This window comes from Myxocyprinus asiaticus, chromosome 44 (genome assembly GCF_019703515.2).
Source record: "Myxocyprinus asiaticus isolate MX2 ecotype Aquarium Trade chromosome 44, UBuf_Myxa_2, whole genome shotgun sequence".
NCBI lineage: Eukaryota > Metazoa > Chordata > Actinopteri > Cypriniformes > Catostomidae > Myxocyprinus > Myxocyprinus asiaticus.
Genome location: NC_059387.1, coordinates 32695880 through 32711361, shown reverse-complemented (window position 1 = coordinate 32711361; position 15482 = coordinate 32695880). Strand labels below are relative to the sequence as shown.

The 15482-nt window shown below is 36.6% G+C and overlaps 1 protein-coding gene across 2 annotated transcripts; it reads right to left on the bottom strand.

The window, feature by feature from the left end:
* Positions 1–20: 20 nt before the first annotated feature.
* Positions 21–15252, bottom strand: LOC127434453 (NLR family CARD domain-containing protein 3-like). Of its 2 annotated transcripts, XM_051687224.1 has the most exons (19): positions 15010–15252; positions 11421–11580; positions 11054–11314; positions 6554–8369; positions 6241–6327; positions 6049–6132; positions 5846–5929; positions 5293–5376; positions 5132–5215; positions 4491–4574; positions 4328–4411; positions 4026–4109; positions 3816–3899; positions 2362–2445; positions 2005–2088; positions 1831–1914; positions 699–782; positions 527–610; positions 21–252 (listed from the first exon to the last, which is right to left on the bottom strand). In XM_051687224.1, exons 2-19 carry the CDS (start codon positions 11512–11514, stop codon positions 162–164), a joined length of 3441 nt encoding a protein of 1146 aa, XP_051543184.1. In that variant the 5' UTR covers positions 11515–11580; positions 15010–15252; the 3' UTR covers positions 21–161. The 2 variants fall into 2 exon arrangements, with proteins under 2 accessions (XP_051543184.1, XP_051543182.1); XM_051687222.1 differs by lacking the exon at positions 15010–15252 and having other exon boundaries at positions 11421–14992.
* Positions 15253–15482: the final 230 nt, after the last annotated feature.

The window sequence follows — 15482 nt, the reverse complement described above, 5'->3', positions numbered from 1 at the left end:
ATTTGATTGAAAGTCTTGAATTAAAATAGTTGTAATTGTCTTTTATTAATATAAAATCTCTGTCAGTACCATAAAAATCAAATAGACATTATTACATGGAATAAATATATACATTAATTTACATTTTACAATGTTTGCTTTGTTGAGAGTATGTGTGCATGCTAGATGTCCACCACACACTCTGATGCACCAGCTTTGATGGCGTCGGAGATGACCTTTGCCCCTGACTCACCAATGCCGTTGCCCTGGAGACTGAATGAGAAATAGAAAATGTTTAGACAGACACAAATCACAGACAAACCACACACAAAAGCAATTACACTGATTGCAGATCACATCAAAATACGAAAGGTATTCAACACATATACGTATCTCAAAATCAGTAATCAGTCTTTCGAATCTCACCCAGTTTGAAAGTGTAAAATATTTACCACATGTGGTAGGCATAAATCTTGTGACACATTGTGGTTTAACCTTACACACATAGATGGCGGTTCACACATACTGTATACCCACACACACATACTTAATGTAGGTGAGTTGATGGTTCCCTCTCAAAGCTGTGGCGATGAAGATCGCTCCATCCATCCCCAGAGAATTCTCCTGTAGACTACAAACATGCAAACACACTCTTATAAGACTTTCAACTTTAGATTATTCATAGATCTGTTAGAGAGGTGCAGTGTCTATAGACGTACTTGAGACTTCTCAAACTCCTGTTAATCTTCAGAGCGCTGGAAAATGCCTTAGCTCCCTCCATCCCAATGGAGTTGCCACGAAGACTAGGACAAAAGTCATGGAAGATTATTGAGTTTATGTAAAGAGCTGATCATCCACTGCAGAGAATTATTTATTTTTTTTAGTCTCTGTCAGCAGGGGGCATTAAGCGCAACTACACACACAGTTGGACGGAGCGCAACTCCAAATGCAGGAGTCTTAAGATGTGTTTTTCTAAATTTCAAATGCTGCTTAAAGGCGATGCATCCAAAGCGTCCGTCTGACGTGCACATATACACATCTTTAGAAAAGTCCTTACAACAGATCTATCTTGGACAGATTGATCAATTCAACTGCAAAGTAGATTGCTGTGGACTGTAGGCCAATTATTGGCTTATTGTCCAATGATTATGGAAATAAATAACATGTTGTATTCCAAAGCAATTTTTTGTATTGTCTTGTCTGCCACAATATTGTGTATTAATAATATATAGTATATTTATAATATTATAACAATAATATATTACATTTGTAATTATTAATCTATAAATATTTAATCATTATCTATTAAATACATTTTTATTTGGGGGTCTTTCTCTGAAAATATTGATAGATGCGATTCATTGCCATTAATTTGATTAATCGCAACTAATAGTTGTGATTAATCGCAACTAATGTTAATGCATTTTAATTTGATTAATGCAATTTGAACTAACAATGAACAATTGTACCTATATCAATAAATGCTGTAATAAAATATTGCTTATTGTTAGTTATGCTGTGATACCTAATGCATTGACTATTTTAACAAATATAACCTTGTTGTAAAATAGCATTAATGTTTTGTCTACAAGGGAGACAAATCTTTTGAACATGCCAAATTTACCTTTGTTTTTTATTCAGTCCATTAAATTGAGCAATGAACTCAGTAACTGTTTCATTAAAATTTGCATTAACTGTGCATTAAAATAAAAATATGCATTCTATAAAATATGGGTTTGTTCAGTGCAAAGATTAGTTTTACTACAAAAGCAACAAAATGCAATTGAATCAGGAGTGCCAAAGCTTTGTCATTCATCTCCATTTACTAGAACATATACTGTATGCACTCACTCTAGTGTATGAAGGGTTTCATTGACCACTAGAGCATCAGCCAGCGCCACGGCCCCTGCTTTACCTGCAGATACACCCTGAAGACTACACACACAGACATCAGAGTGTCAGATATCAGCTTCATACAGTGAATGGACTAAATAGCCAAAAACTAATAAAAAAGGTCCGACTCACTAGAGGGTCTTGAGAGAGGAGTTTGTCTTCAGTGCACTGGCCAGTGAAATGACACCATTATCTCCCAGAGTGTTCTCCTGCAGACTGTCCACACAATGTGAGAGAGATATGAGCGATAATAAATCATGTTACAGATCCATATCCAATGACACATTTGAACCAATATTACAATAAAGTTGAGACATGCGCTCTACAAATAATGGTTTATTCCAATTAGAACCAAAAAGGTTTTACAGCCTGTAAGAGTGTGGAGTCAAAGAGGAATTAACAGAATGACAGTAATCTGTCTAGATAATGTTACACAGCTACACATGAACAGATGGACAGGTTAATGAATCAAACTGTAAATAGTCTTACTCCAGCAGCTGAATACAGGTGTTGCTCATGAGAGACTGTGATAAAGCTTTAGCCGCTCCAGCCTTCAGGAAGTTCCACTGGAGACTGAAACACACATGTTTTTTCACTATATAAGTGGACAACTCATAGCAAATTTTTTATACAGTGGTAATAGTATTTTCTATGTAAGTCTAACCTTATTCCTAAACCTTAACCCTCATAGTAAGTTACAGCAAAATATGATTTGACCTAAATATGAGCCATTTTCAGCTACAAATGTAATCACAACACTCAATAAAATATTTTAAAATATTTTGGTAACACTTTGCAACAAGGTTCCATTTGTTAAAATTAGTTAACAACATTAGTTAACATGAACTAACAATGAACAATACTTCTACAGCATTTATTAGTTTATTAGTGTTGCTTAATGTTAATTTCAACAGATACTAATACATTTTTTTTTAAAAATCAAAAAGTTGAATATATGTTAACATTAGTTAATGCATTGTGAACTAACATGAACTAACAATGAAAACTTGTATTTTTATTAATTATATAATTGACAAAGATAAATAAATGCAGTAAAATGATTTTGTTCATTGTTAATTCATGATAACTAATGCATTATTGCAAATATTTAGTTTTTTTTTATTTTATGAAAGAAATTTGTTATGAAATTTAAATGCGTAATTTATTTATTTTTTTATCATATATTATGTTTAATTGGTTTATTTTATTATATGCAATTAATTAGATTAATTAATCGGCATATGATGTAATTCACTGAATTAACATTTTTCATCTATTGGCAGCCCTAATTAAACATATACTTATATAAAAAAAAAATTTTTTATTTGATTTATTTATTGGTTTATTTGTATAAAACGAAAACATAATTTCTGTACAAAAACTAAAAAAGATGCATAGTACATTAAGATTTTATAGCACATGCTAATTTGCATCTCAGGTCCCTAGATAGGCTTTTTTCGAAATGAAAAGTTGTTTATGTTAACATTGTTGACATAGTGAAGTGAGTGAAGATGGTTTTCACACATTTCACTATTTTAGTGAGGACATTTTCAAAACATACACACATACACACACACACACACACAAACACTGGCGTTTCTTCAGTCATTTACACGAGAGATTGTCCTGGTATGAACATTAAGCCTCCTTTGTTCCACTGAGAAAGTGAATCATGAACGTCTATTCAATCAGACAAGTTTACATCTCATCACATTCTCTCACAGCTACAAATTCTTTAATCTTATAGACCATTTCTGGATTAATTAACAGAACAGTAAGTTTATGTTGTTTATTAATACGTTTGGTTTGTTTATCATTAATAAACTAAGCCAGGACAGATGACTGACTGCATTCAAGAAGACTGAATATACCTTTAGTCACACCTAGAGAAAACGATAGAAATCGTTTTTTGTGTTTTGGTGTAAAGCGTGTGTTTTACTCACTGTAATGAAGTGATCGCTCTGTTGACCCTCATGGCTTCAGCTATGGCTGTCACCCCCTCATCATGAAGAAGATTAGCTGTCAGACTTACACACACACACACACACACATGTCCAATTATTTTGAATACCAGTCAATTAATTTACCTGTTGTAGTTTTGTGTTAAAAACTTAATGTGACCATTTGACAGCAAAAAATGTATATGCACTCACTCAAGTTCTCTGAGACAGGTGTTGACTTTTAAGGCTTTGGCGATGTCTTTGGCACCTGAAACTCCTATGGAATTCTCCCTTAGACTGCCACAAAAAATAAACAAACAAAAAAACAACATTATTATTTATTGACCAGGATATTGACTCATGTATACTATAAATAAGGCATAATGTACATTCGGTAATGCCAGATTGACCAGAATCAAGTATTCCAGAAAGCCATGAGTTAGTATACAGTATATTTTACACATTACATGTATTGTATTCAACATAAAAAACACAGCACACATTTACTGACATACTTCAGACTGCTGAGTCCTCGGTTTGATTGAAGAGCATGTGAGAGAGCTTGAATTCCTCTGTCGCTAACAGAGTTACTCTGGAGACTGAAACAGACACAGAGAAGAAGATCCCTCACAACAAAGTTCCTAATCTGGAGTGGATTGTTTCAAATGTGTGTTTTACCTGAGTGTGTGGACTGAATGGTTGAATATAAGAGCTTGAGCCAGAGCCACTGTTCCCAAATCACCCAAATGATTGCTGGATACACTGTGAACACACACACACACACAAATACAAAAAAATAACCTTTATAATGGAAGCATAACAAATCGAAGGGAACACGGCTGTCTTTTTTGCCATCAATATGACATTAAGGGCTGATGTTTAATAGAGAATTTGATAGCCATATACATTACTTGAAAAAATTATTCTTATCATTATTAGAAAAAATAAATAAATTAGAAAATCAATTTTTATTAGAAAAGAAATCTAACTCAATGTTATGCCTTGTTTTCCAGTACAACATCCTAAAAACAGGACACATTTACTTATTAGAAGAAAAACTATAAGATGTTAAAACTTATTTTCAGAGAAATCAAATGTTTATGTTTAAGAAGAAATAAGTTTATTTTTCTTTTCTTTCTTTTCATGTCTTTTTCAAGCATAAACCTCTCTGAAAACAAGTTTTAATATCTTATGCCATTTTTCTTCTCAAAGAATATATTTTGATATCTTTTCTGTAAAACAAGACAAAAATTCGGACTATATATTGCTGTATATAGTCAGTCTAAACCTTTTAATATGCACACACACATTGCTCTTACTTTATTTCCTTTAGGGTTTGATTCTTTGTGAGCGCATCTGCGATTCTTTTCACTCCATCTGGTCCGATGCCGTTCTTCTGAACACTGAAACGCATAAAGATTTGTGTTTATGATTCTGTGGTTCTGTGAAAGTAAACTAATAAACTCTCAAACAGACTCACTTCAGTGTGGTGAGCTTTCGGTTAGACTGAAGAACGTCGGCCAGCGCACGGGCACCTTCATCCTCAATATGATTACTCTGCAGACTAAACACAAACATATGCTGAACATATGATGTACACACAAGCAGCACATACAATATTAACGTAATGTATTGATAATTTTCACTTTTTTCTTTATTAGTTATTTATCCTTGATACGTTAAACTTATTTGTATTCAAATATTAAATAAATATAATTAATCTAAATCTTTATCACGTATTTATTATAAGTCCTTTAATTTGATAAATAAAGAGTTTAAAAACAATAATAATAATTATTATTAATAATGGTGATAATAATAATAATAATAATAATAATAATAATAATAATAATTATGCAATAAAAATATTTATTTTATAATTTTTTTTGGAAATGTTGTATTTTTATAAATATAATATTTGTAGATTTTATATTATTTTTTATTTTTATTTATATTTATTAATTAAAGATTTCACAGCTGTAACAATTAGCTCAGACACTCTGTAAATAACATTCTGGTTTATTAGAACTCACTTTACTGAGACAAGGACCTGGTTCATTTTTAGGGCCTCACACAATGTCTTTGCTCCCTTGGCACTGATGTTGTTGCCACGGAGACTAAGAAAAAAAGATATACATTTTATTAGAAACTCTTAAATTTCCTTGAATAAAAATACCAGAAAGTTCTACAAGAAGGTAATTTCTTTAAAAAATATATATATATAAATATGACTGACTCGAGAGCTGTGAGGGTCCGGTTGACGAGTAAAGCTCGACTGAGCGGTTTGATTCCTTTACTGCTTATTGAGTTATCTGCAAGACTAGAAAGAGAGAGAGAGAGCAAGAAAGTTAGATGTGCTTAAATGTATTTAAACAGGCATGTATGTGTGTGAGTGTGTGTGTGTGTGTGTGTGCGTGAGTGTGTGTACCTGAGGGTCTGAATATGACACTCCTTGGCACTTAGCAAACTTCCCAACAACTCCATTGCACCTTCCTTAAATTCATTGTTTTCCATTCTGTAAAACACACACACACACACACACAGTAAATATATATTTCATTGCTCTAGCTTTTAGGATTTGAGTTTATGTTTTTAATCTTTATTATTATGAATATTATTTAGGTTTTAATGTTCTGAAAATGTGTGTATAACCTCATACAATTTATTATTATATAAACTTTTTTTTTTTTTTTTAGCATAAGGGATTTCTGTTAAACAGTGTGTTAGACTGTGTGTTTTACCTTAGCTTACTGCAGTACAGGAGCTGTGGGAGGAGCCTTTTCAGGGAGGAGGATTCTAGGCAATTGGACAGTTGCGTCTCGTCGGTACATGCATCTGATACCTGCAACAAGTATGCAAGCACAGCACAAACTCCGTCCTTTAGCTTTCCCCGCAGACCGCAGTTAATAAGATCCTCCTCCACTGACCTTAGCCACTCCCCCTGCTGCAACTCCGCCAGACATGTAACCATGGTGACACTGCGCATACTGACAGCGTCTCCTCCTGTATTGGTGATTGCATTCTGAAGCAAGCTTGTCGCTGTGGTGCGCTGGGTCACCTGCTCCTCACGTCCAATGCCCAGTGGACCACCCAACAAAGCACTTGTCGTTGGTGACAACAGTCCTGACAGAAATCGCATGAAGAGGTCGAGGTTGCCCTGGGCTGCAACGTCTGACTGGTTGGTTTTCTGAAGTGCAGCACGGTAGTGGCTATGGAAACCAATACGTGGCCAGGAGACGCCACTTTCTGAGAACAGATCGAACATTCCACGCCTCGAAGAAACGTAATAAAACAGCGCTCCCAGGAATTCCTGCACAGAAGGGTGCTTGAACTGCCACGCCACGTTATCGGACGACCAGCTTCGCTTGCGCCTCAGAATTTGGTAGCCAAGAGTCCCTACCTGAGGTGGGACATCAAAACCGTAAGTTCGCAATTCAGCTTCGCTGAACGTATGCCGTCGACGTAACATGCTATAGAAAGCCAAACGACCCAGAGAACTCAATGGCTTCCTGATACTGCCACTTGAATCAGAACCGGAGAGGTGTGGCCAACAAAAGTGGGCGTAGACCTCTGTTAGTGTTCGAGGAAGGGACGTTGCATCTGTTTCCGCCTTCAGAAGGCGAGACAGTGTTGTTATGATAATATGGCAGACAGCGGGTACAGTACACAAAATAAGCAATGGTTTCTGGGAATTCAGGTATGCCCACACCTGGGAGGAGACATCTTCTGGTATGTAGGTGTGGGAATCGCTTTGACTCGATGTTCTTGACTTTGAGTTGTCTTGCGGTAAAGAGTACACATCCAGTGTGTTCGTAATATAGTGATTAACGTAATCCTTTATTTGCATTTGCGATAGAGGCGGGACTTCCGTCACACGATCGACCAATCCGGCCGGCACTTTTGCCCCAACGCCAGGTCTTGACAAAAGCCAAAGATTTGCCCCTGGCAAAAGGTTACCACGAATGATATTTGTAATGAGGTCCGACACGGGAATTTCCCGCCGAGGGTCGCTATTGGACGGGGCATCGGCAAAATCAAGAGGCTGACGGAATTCTTCCAATCCGTCAAAGATGAGTAACACTTTGCAGGCTTCGTTACAAATAATTACATCCACGTTATCGTATGTAACAAACAATCGTAGCAAGCGTTCAACCGATAAGCGGTCATAATTGTTCAACTCCCAGCAAACAATAGGGATTACGAGACTCAGGTCAGGATAGATCTGCCCACCACTCCAGATGCGGACAAAACGGTGGACCAATCGGCTCTTCCCGCTACCGGCCACGCCCACTGTCAGTGTCACTCGTGGCGTGGTGCTAACCCTTGTCAAAGGTGCAATCAGCTTGTCCAATCCCAGTGCTCGGCCGTGAAGAGGCCCCGCCCCTCTGTTTACAGACACTTGTACGAGGTCATGTTCTCGTTGCTGTAGGTCAGAAACGCTCTCTATGAGGAGGAGCGTAGAGCCATATGAGTTACCAACACCCTGGTACGAAGAATTTACACTTTCTTCGTTAAGTCGCTGAAGGAGAGCGTCTTTATTCTGCTGAACCACAGAGTCTGTAGGGAAAGATAGAGGGTGAATTAGGGTGAGTCACTGGAAAATGACAAACACATTAACACTGATATACAGTATAAATACTCACACACTCACGGTGTGTTCAAACTGGCAGTGATTAAATTACTAAAAGTCGGCAAGTACTGTAGGCCTACTGCAACCACTGAAACTCCAACACGTTTGTGCGCCATTCAGAATTGAATTGAGAATGCCTTTTAAATTCCAATTCAGTTCTTGAGAAACAGAATGTACAGTAGAATTGTAATTCAAATTTGAATTTAAGGAAGTAGAATAAAAAATGAAATGGGGGGGCCTGGGTAGCTCAGCGAGTAAAGACACTGACTACCACCCCTGGAGTCGCAAGTTTGAATTCAGGGCGTGCTGAGTGACTCCAGCCAGGTCTCCTAAGCAACCAAATTGGTCCGGTTGCTAGGGAGGGTAGAGTCACATGGGGTAACCTCCTCGTGGTTGCTATAATGCGGTTCGCTCTCGGTGGGGCGTGTGGTGAGTTGTGCGTGGATGCCGAGGAGAATAGCGTGAAGTCTCCACACGCGCTGTCTCCGTGGTAACGCGCTCAACAAGCCACGTGATAAGATGTGCGGATTGACGGTCTCAGACATGGAGGCAACTGAGATTCATCCTAAACAACCCGGATTGAGGTGGGTCACTACGCCACCATGTGGACTTAGAGCATATTGGGAATTCCAAATTGGGGAGAAAAGGGGAGGAAATAAAAAAAAAAAAAAAAAAAAAATGGAATGAAATGAAATGAAATGAAATAAAAATAATTTAATAAATGCTGTAAATGTACAATAGTTTTAGTACCAGTCCAGAAAAACTTTCACAGAATTACACAGGCAGCTAAATGTTTGGAATAATATACAGATTTTGCTGTTTCAGAAGGAAATTGGTACTTTAATTCACCAAACTGGCATTCAACTGATCACAAAGTATAGTCAGCACATTACTGATGTAAAAAACACCATCACTATTTGATCAAATCTAGACAGGCCCCATTTCCAGCAGCCATTACTCCAACACCTTATCCTTGAGTAATTGTGCTAAATTGCTAATTTGGTACTAGAAAATCACTTGCCATTATATGAAACACAGTTGAAAGCTATTTGGTTCTTTAAATGAAGCTTAACATTGTCTTTGTGTTTGTTTTTGAGTTGCCACAGTATGCAATAGACTGGCATGTCTTAAGGTCAATATTAGGACAAAAATGGAAAATAAGAAACAGCTTTCTCTAGAAACTCATCAGTCAATCATTGTTTTGAGGAATGAAGTCTATACAATGCTTGAAATTGCCAAAAAACTGAAGATTTCATACAAAGGTGTACACTACAGTCTTCAAAGACAAAGGACAACTGGCTCTAACAAGGACAGAAAGAGATGTGGAAGACCAGATGTACAACTAAACAAGAGGATAAGCACATCAGAGTCTCTAGTTTGAGAAATAGACGCCTCACATGTCCTCAGCTGACAGCTTCATTGAATTCTACCCGCTCAACACCAGTTTCATGTGCAACAGTAAAGAGAAGACTCAGGGGTGCAGGCCTTATGGGAAGAATTGCAAAGAAAAAGACACTTTTGAAACAGAAAAACAAAAAGAAAATGTTAGAGTGGGCAAAGAAACACAGACATTGGACAACAGATAATTGGAAAAGAGTGTTATGGATCTTAACCCCATTGAGCTTTTGTGGGATCAGCTAGACTGTAAGGTGCGTGAGAAGTGCCCAACAAGACAGTCTCATCTATGACAAGTGCTACAGGAAGTGTGGGGTGAAATGTCACCTGAGTATCTGGACAAACTGACAGCTAGAATAACAAGGATCTGCAAAACTGTCATTGCTGAACGTGGAGGATTTTTTGATGAGAACTCTTTGAAGTAGTTTAAGAAGTTCTGAACATTTTTTTCAACTGTAATAGTAATTTTTCACGTTATTAATGTCCTGACTATACATTGTGATCAGTTGAATGCCACTTTGGTGAATAAAAGTACCAATTTCTTTCCATAAGAGCAAAATCTGTACATTATTCCAAACTTTTGGCTGCCAGTGTAAATTCTGTTAGATTCACCAAAAATGCATTATTAATTTACTTGTGTAGTTACAGCTCAATATATTATACAGTATATAATCAATTGATTCAGTTTTATTTATCAAAAAATGTAGTGGACATTTTATGGTGCTAATCAGTATAATCAGTTGAAAAACCTGTACTGTACATATCAGGAATAATAATTAGTTTAATGTACATAATTCCTGTCATGTGACTGTGTTGAATTTCTTTGTATTGCAGTTCAGTAAATTCCTCTTCATGTCATTCTAATTCAAATTTAAATTCAGCATCTTATTTTTAGAGTGGCCAATTCAATTAAAACAATTTTTTTTATTATTTAAAGGGAGAAAGTTAAAGCTAAAAGTAATTTCTATGGCACTAGCACGACCGAATGGAATTGCAAAAATAATAAAAAAATTAAAACGGCTTTCGGTACACATGTGCTCTTCACATTGATTGGTAGTTACAGCTCATTTGCATTAAGTTGAACTCAATTGCTCAGTTGCATTGCATTGGCAAATGTCACTGTCAATTATGTCACCTCAAATTGCCAACTTTCATTGAGAATGAATGATTCCCAGTCACTTTGCCACACCCCTTTATGGCCCTTTTACATACTTACCATGTACAGTTATAAGGTTATACTCTGTAGGGTAACATTTCTGAAGGTATGCCTGAAGGGTGGCACCTTGCGGATCCGTGACAGACAGGAACTCGACCAGTGAATGCACTTTATCCTTCAAAGAACCCATTTCCTGGATAAGCCCCACTTCCTGCACACTGAGTTTGTCTGATTTTCTCATGTGATGGACCACATTTACTAAGGTGGAGGTGGACAAAAACCGTTGCAGCAACGTCTTGTGCTTGCATAACCAACTGGGATCTAGAGAGTAAACACATATGTACACAAAGAAACATATTTAACAAAGACGGCATAACCTTTTAGAAGTGTATTGTGCAAATACAATGTGGTGGACGTGTATCTGTACCCTCCATCCTTTTGTTAGTCTCTTGTTTTTGAGCATTCGACTTTAGATCCAGGTAGCGGCATTCCTGCCATGGAATATGAGAGTTTCTCTCCATCCCAGAATGTGCTGGGAAAATGTGTGTCCAGGTGTGCTCAGCGCACTTCAGTTGTTGGGTCCATTCCTGTTGATTTATGAAAAAAAAAACAACAACAACAACAAAAAAAAAAAAACGAATGTTTTGCATAAAATACGTCAAGAAAAGTAATTGATTTGTCTGTTTTCACACATTTTCCCTGTGCACTTTGTATGCAGTTGGTTTATGCTTTATTGGAGGGACCCATCAGTTCAGTGGAAACAGATAAGGCCACAGTCTGAGACTAAGACATTACTGAACCTCATAATAACCCACATACACCAACAAACACTGTTACCATGGCAACAACACGACAGCTGTAACAAACAGTTGTGCACAAATGCACACAGGAGGAGGGGCGGTGGGGTGGAGAAGGCTACAAGCCTAGAGGGGCAATCAATAGAATTCTGCAAAACACATAATTTAGCCACAAAACTCTAAACAGTTTTACACAGACACCTTGTTAAATCAAAATTGGGGGGGGGGTGCAGAACCTATTAAAGATAATGAGGAGGAGGTGAGAGCACTTAGAAACTTTAGCCTCCTCCTCAAAACAAATATTGTTTCCATATTACAGACAAGCAAGAGGAAACCACAGAAATTTGTCTAGCGTTTGTTTTTGCAGACTGATAATGGTTCCCTCAGTAACCCCAACATAAGGGAAAGGCTTCAAGTCTCTTGAAATATACACTGCCTGGCCAAAAAAAAAGGTTGCATACTCTAATATTTCGTTTGACTGCCTTTAGCTTTGATTACGGCGCGCATTCATCATGGCATAGTTTCATCAACCTTATGCAACGTCACAACATTTATTTCCATCCAAAGTTCATTAATTTTTGGCCGAGATCTTGTATTGATGACGGGAGAGTCAAACCACTCCATAAAGTCTTCTCCAGCACATCCCAAAGACTTTCAATGGGGTTAAGGTCAGGAATCTGTGGTGGCCAATTAATGTGAAAATGATTCCTCACTCTCCCTGAACCACTCTTTCACAATTTGAGCCCAATGAATCATGACATTGTCATCCTGGAATATGCCCATGTAATCAGGGAAGAAAAATCCAGTACATTCAGGTAGTCAGCTGACTTCATTTTATTGCCGCATAATGTTGCTGACCCTACCTGACCAATTGAAGCAACCCCAGATCATAACACTGGCCAGTCAGTGTATCTTGAAGTTCCTTGAATGCATAAATATGATATTTGAAGCTCTTTTAAAGGCTGTCTGGTTGATCTCCAGAGGGTTCCTCCAGTGCATCATGTGAGGCATGTGTTATTTTATGTCTTGTTGCCTTTTCAAAGAAGCCAAGACCAGCTGAAATACTTCACAACTCCATTTAGTTATTTGCAATTGAATCATCACCTTTACACACTTTTCATTTTATTCTTATAAGACCACTTCTATTTCTCTTTTTTGCTTCCTTTATTTCTGCTCTGCAGATGCTGATATCGCTCCTAAATTATGAAAATCATAATCTAATAAAGCATCTTGATTGACTTCTCTAACCCCTTTAGTACGTTTAAGCGAGTGACAGGAATTTTACGTGTTTCTAAAAAATAAAAGAGCTATTAATTTATCTATCTATACAACATATATAGTACACAACAGTCAATATGAGGGGAAATGTGTGAAAAACTATCGCCATTAATCAACTTCTAAAATATATTACCATTCTTTGCATACACTTTGTCAGTGTCTCTGTATTTGACAAATTAAGCATTCAGCTATGGATACAAATCAAACACAAGAGCTAAACCACAAAAGCTATTGAAAACATATGTCATATACTGTATACTGTAGACTAGTCAATCAATTTATTCAGAATAACCTTTATAAGAAGCCAAAAGGAAGACTAATATTTTGGCTTAAAAAAAAGATATCCAAAAAGAATCCAATTTTGAGAGGTGCTTATTGCTGAGTGGGGCTGCCAACAACATCAAATTATAGAAAACGAGGCACTTAAAAAAAACTAAAAAACATTATATTATTTTATTAAGCAAAAAACATTAAAAAGCCAATGCGTATTGGTAGACAATCTGCCTTCATCAGGGCAATAACCTTTAGTTATAAAGTGTTAATAAAACTACAGTTAAGTTCAGTCATTCGGTTTCACAGGTTAGCCAAAGTTGTCACCATTATAATACATTTCACTATGAGATGCCTCAACTTTTACACAAAACTGTATCTCACTTCCTGTGTAATAACAAGTATAGCAAGTTTTTTTTTTAGTTTTTTTTACAAGGGTAAATAGATACCAGTTATATTTTTTAATGAACTAAGAGTGGCTCAAGTAAAAAAGAAAAAAGAAAAAAAAGAAGCTGATTTTGAATGAACTATCCTTGCAAAAATATGCCATGGTATCCAAATTTCCTCCAAATTATCATTGTCACCACAGAATTTGTCAATGCATTAAAACTGTGGTAACATATTGTTGCACTGTCATCAAAAAAGAAATCTGAAAGATTCTAACACTGTTTGAAGGAAATCCTGTATTAATCCCATTTGAATGTATTATGATTTTACAAGTTACAATAACTGTGGTTATTAGAGAAAATATAAAGCTGAGTGTCATCTGCATAACAATAAAAAATAAAAAAAAATCCATGTTTCCTGATAATGTCTTCCAAGGCAAGCATGTACAGTGAGAACAGCAGAGGACCTAATACAGAGCCTTGCGCCACGCCATAATTAACTTGTTTTTGATCTGACAGTTCTCCTTATGCAAAGAAAGTAGTAGCATTCAGATAAATTGAGTCTAAACATATTTATTTCTGTCCACAAATGCCAACGTAATTCACAAGCCTTTCCAAGAGAATGTCATGATCTATGGTGACAACGTTAGCACAAAGGTCTAATATTGGAAGGGAGATACAGCTGAGGTCATATGATAAGAGTAAATAATTTCTAAGTGCAGGCTCCATTCAATGATGGGCCTAAGACCTGACTGAAAATCTTCATAAATACAGTTTCTCTGCAAAATAAAAGCATAGTTGGGAGGATACAGCCTTTTTAGTATTTTTGAGATGGGTCTACACAATTAACCAATTCACCAGTTTGATTACTGCCATCTTAAAAGTTATTGATACATGTCCTGAAGATAAGGAGTTAATAATATTGAGAAGAGGTTCCAAAACTCCAGAAAACACCTCTTTCAGTAGCTTAGTGCATGTGGGGTCTAGCATACATGTTTTTAATTTTGATGGTCTAACAATAAATAAGACAACTTTATCAAAGCAAAAGAATGATGTTACAACAAATTTAACTTTCCAATTAAATTCTATGCTGAATTTTGAAATGACTTATTTAAATTCTCAAACTAGTAAAGAATGCATATACAAGCATTTTCACTAGTGGCCTCAGACTTTTGGACCTCACTGTGAATGATATACAATATTGTAACTATTGTTATTTGTGACATTCAGACAGACAGATCAAGACAGCTGATCAGGAAACTAAACACACATAGAGATCACTTACTATTGATTTAGGCTCATGGTCTTTAGAGAGTTTTTTCCAATCACAGAACCAGGATCACGCAGATATGAAAGGCAACTTCTTGTCAACAGGAATTATACTGCCATTCAATCGCTTCAGCTACTCTTTACTCTCTTTCTCACAGACTTCATCCTCCATTCTACAATTTCTCTATTTGAGTGTCTCTCTGTCACGCTATATGCCTTTCCCTCTCTTTCTATCCTTCCTGTCACACCTCCGTCTCTTCCTGTGCAGCAGGCCACAGATGCACTTTCGACGTGCAGCATCATCTGTGAAGTGCTGTCACTAAGTGCACAGAACCACACACATGCGCAGACATGCATAAACATGCACGTTTTTGCTTTACATAAAGCACTGGACTGTGCAGATGTGCAGACAAACAGAATACATACAGACACAAATTCTTACAGGTGTCTGCAAGTAATAAAATGAACACACTAAATTCAAGTGTGTAA

Bases quoted from the DNA above. Each gene is read 5' to 3' on its own strand.
- LOC127434453 (XM_051687222.1), bottom strand. From the start codon at position 11,643: ATGCAAAACATTCGTTTTTTTTTTTTTGTTGTTGTTGTTGTTTTTTTT. The intron at 5,377-5,845 runs GTGAGTTCTAAT...GTTTGTGTTTAG, and splicing joins CAGGTCCTTGTCTCAGTAAA to TCTGCAGAGTAATCATATTG. The intron at 4,575-5,131 runs GTAAGAGCAATG...GTGTGTTCACAG, and splicing joins CAAACCCTAAAGGAAATAAA to TGTATCCAGCAATCATTTGG.